This window comes from Agrilus planipennis, unplaced genomic scaffold (genome assembly GCF_000699045.2).
Source record: "Agrilus planipennis isolate EAB-ADULT unplaced genomic scaffold, Apla_2.0 scaffold80, whole genome shotgun sequence".
NCBI lineage: Eukaryota > Metazoa > Arthropoda > Insecta > Coleoptera > Buprestidae > Agrilus > Agrilus planipennis.
In genome coordinates, this window is record NW_020438873.1 from 559076 (window position 1) to 563085 (window position 4010).

A 4010-nucleotide genomic window follows, 5' to 3' on the forward strand; every position below is an offset into this window, starting at 1 on the left:
AAATGTTATGGTTTTCTTGACCTTTAGCAACTCAATTATAAATACAATTTGTTCTACGAAAATTCCATTTCCGCAAGTACTTTAAAAATGCTAAACGAAGTAATTTGTTCAGCAAAAGCCAATATGTACACAGGTCTGGAATTCTACGCGCTTCAAAGGGACGAACTAGACCATCCCCCCATTGGTGAGCACTTCATACGGCCACAGAGAATTGCAATTGAAAATAAACACTGATTGAACAAGAACTTCAAAGAGTGTACAATAGGTAAACATCAATCTCTTCCGCTTTTGTGTGAGATGAATAGAACTAACGAAAGAAAATAGGAAAAAAAAAAGAAAACCAATACTAAGATTTCCTTAATTTACTTAAAACCATCAAAGCAATTATTACATTTGCATATACAAACAAATAAAAATGAATTAATTATGTTTTTTACAAAATGAGATGAACGAACACTGTCAATTGTAATGAAATTATAACATATCGAAACCAAGATTGAATAGCTTGTAGATTCCATCAACAATAATCCTAACTTCGTACATCAATTCGCCGTCTTTGCAATACTGAGAAACCATGTCGTAATGCATCAATGTACAATTGTTATAATTAAAAACATTATCTACAGGATAAGGTTTGCATGGGCTGCGAACAACTATATTGTTAGTAGGTGACTTGTTTGGGTCTTGATCCATAATTTCGATTTCGTAATAATAATTGCGAGCATTTCTAGGTAATCCAAGATAGTACACGCACCATTTCATAAGACCATTTACGTCAATTTCCCAGCAGCATTTGAAAAGTTCGTCGTAAGCCTCGAACAGAATGTAATAGCACGCCTTTGCAGAATTGCAATTGTAAAAATTAGTGCAGGTCAGTTTTTGTTTATTGGCAACAAAAACATTACTTGAATGTTTGTCTTTGCAATGGTCAATCATGCTTGTCATTTTCCCAAACCACTGGCAATTGTTAATCCTTTGCAGGGGACATTCTTTTTCGCCGTAGTAACAAAACTCTTCATGGTCCTTTATCTTCCTTCCTACATCCACAAACTTACACCCGTCAAATCTGTTTCTACAAGGAATATTTAATTTTGAATACAGTTTCTCCAGAGCAAAACTTCTGGCAATTCCTTTAGGTTTGCGACACGTTGGACAATCCTTGAGTTTATGGTAACAACTGTCGCAGAAACTGTGACCCGTGACACATTGGCGTATGGGCGGACACATGAATTCCGTACATACTGGACACTCCAGTTCTACCAACAATTCATTGCTCAGACAGGCCATATTCCAATATCCAATAATTAACAACCTAAAACAAAGGAATGGCTCCAAATTATTTGAAATCAAATCAAATGCCGTAACGTGTGTGTGTAAAGCAGTTGTTGATGTTCCTGCAGGTCAATTAATAAAATACAAATGGTCCACGAAAATTGACAAGCCTTGTGTAGCAAATGAAATAACATGTAAAGCGATTAGAAATTGTTCTAATATTTCAAAATTAATCTCTAAAATAATGAAAATGAAATAAAATCAATTGAAAATAAAAAAATACTTTCAAACGTTTCAATATTAGACTTTATTGGAAACTTCGCAATTATTTTGGCATTATTTTACCTTTAGGAGAATATTACCAGAGTATCCTATATGTTTGGATGCTTTTTAGTTGAGTTAGTTTGAATGTAAACTCACTGTACAACACTGAAATAGTGTGGTATAAAGGGGTTAGTCTTTTGAATATTACTCTATGATTACAATAAAAATGACAGCTTTTCTTTTCTATTAGTTATTTTGCATTTATTGGTCTAAACTCATCTGTGTTCCAATATTGAGTAAATCGGATAATTAGTTTTGCAACGGAAGTGCCACAACGGAAACAGAACTACATTTTTACGGAAGCAGATGCGGAAGTGTAATGATTTAAAGTGGCTCTTTAGTGTAGCGGTCGACCGCCATTTTCGCGAATATTTTGTTACAGATTTTACACTTGGCACTTGCATCATTAATATAAACAAAATAAATTCCAAATAAGATCTTCATTTTGGCTATAAAATTGTACTTTTATTCTGTTGGTTACGAAAATGTTTAACAATACATTAATCGTCATAATGTAAACCTTCATCAATCAATCATTTGATCTAACATCGTCCCCTGACCGCTGATCATGATTATGAACGCAAATATATCGAAACGTTTGCGCTTAAACGGAGTACACGGCAACAATATCCAAAAATTCAACTTACTTCATCTAACTTAATGGACTGATGCTAATTAATTCTAATATTGAAACGTTTGAATGTAATTTTTATTAATTAACAATTAATTTTTAATAATGTTTTACAAAAATGTGGCTAACGTTGCTGTTTATTATAATAATAAAGTAATTATTATTTACTTTTTCGATACTTGCAATGAAAGCTGCAACAAATACAAAATATTGACACTAAATTCTTACAATAATAACAACATTATCTATTAGTAAGTACAAAAAAATGCTTTACTGACTCTGCCTAGTATTGAAGTAAAATAAAAAATAATTGTAAGTAAGTGTGCAACAATAATAAAAATTAGTCTTACCTTCACTAACAATATCCTTAATATAATAAACTGGAATCTGAACGTACTTTACACAGAATTACACAAACTAAACTGCTTCGTGGAACAAAATCGCCCCTTATGATACTTCTACGTATAACAGAAACTAACTGAACAATAATAGTGTCATTTTATGATGAGGTGAAGTACCTTCTATTGAGGGATGCAAAGGAAAGAAGGAGTACCTTTAATCAATAAATATCTGGTATACCTGAACTATTTCAGACACTAGTGATAATAACTGTATTAGATTAATCTTAAACTTGTTCTACATATGTTATTTATAATTGTATTTGTCATTAGTTGGTCTGTAATAATCAAGTTGTTGTTTACTTTACAGTGTCTTAGTTTACAATCAGTGGGTAATTATTATTGCATTAATTTAATGTAATAGTTATTTGTAAGTTTAGCAAATATTACATATAGGCACAAAATAATAGAGGTTGTATTAGCAAATAAATAAATACATATCTACAAAAACATTTAAAAATTGAAAGAAAGATAGAAAACTTTGCTATTTTCTTCTTACGTACCAAAATGAATAACGTTGCAATATATTACCCCTAAATTATGTTGTTTTCTGATGCAATGATTTTCTAATCCAGTAATATTTTTCTCGAAATGATTTTGATCCGTTTGTTTTTTTCTGCATGAGGAATTGAAAAGCATTGCTCAGTAACAGTCTTTTGTACTTTTTAGTTATAAATTCAATAAACATCATACACTAATTGTTCTTTATTTCGCCAGTTAACAAAATAATTGTATCAAATAATCTTCATAAATAGGTTGTAAACGGGTTTCTTGTTTCTTCTTACAGTAAAAAAACCCAAACTTGGCTGTACGCGTGATACCGAACGTTTAAATTAATAATTATTACTAAAGTATTATGATATACAGTTAATTTCATGATTTGTGTAACACCGTAAATGTTTTCTTTTTGTGAAATAAGAACTACCTACAGTTTTGTTTGTTTTGAATATTGTCAATATTGCCTTCAAAAGGTCATGGTTATAAACCATTTGCTAGTAATATTAAAAATTGTGTCATAATGCAAATGGCATCCTTTTTATGAGGTATAAAATTAATCTTGGTTATATTAACTTTATAAAGATTCCCAACCTTTTTCGTTTCTCATATTACAAGTAACAGTAAAAAGCTTACCGAAAAGAAATAAACCTAAATTATGTAATTTATGTATAATGTATTAAGTTACTCTAATGCTTTAACTTACCCTTGCATCTCGTTTTCAATGTACCCATTTCGCTGTCCACACTTTCTACCAGTTTTTCTTCTATCTAAAATGAAACGAAAGAAAATTTTGATAAAACATATCTCCTTTCATATTTTGCATTAGATTTATGTTACATCTTTATTTAATTATTTTATTTAATCTAAGTATTATTAAATTATAATAT

General features: G+C 30.4%; 1 protein-coding gene across 1 annotated transcript; it reads right to left on the reverse strand.

Moving 5' to 3' along the window:
* Window positions 1-474: 474 nt before the first annotated feature.
* LOC108734758 (E3 ubiquitin-protein ligase SINAT5-like) lies at window positions 475-2750 on the reverse strand. The gene is made up of 2 exons (XM_018466420.1): window positions 2578-2750; window positions 475-1312 (listed from the first exon to the last, which is right to left on the reverse strand). The coding sequence occupies exon 2, from the start codon at window positions 1285-1287 to the stop codon at window positions 475-477; it is 813 nt and encodes a 270-aa protein (XP_018321922.1). The 5' UTR covers window positions 1288-1312; window positions 2578-2750.
* Between the last annotated feature and the right edge of the window lie 1260 nt (window positions 2751-4010).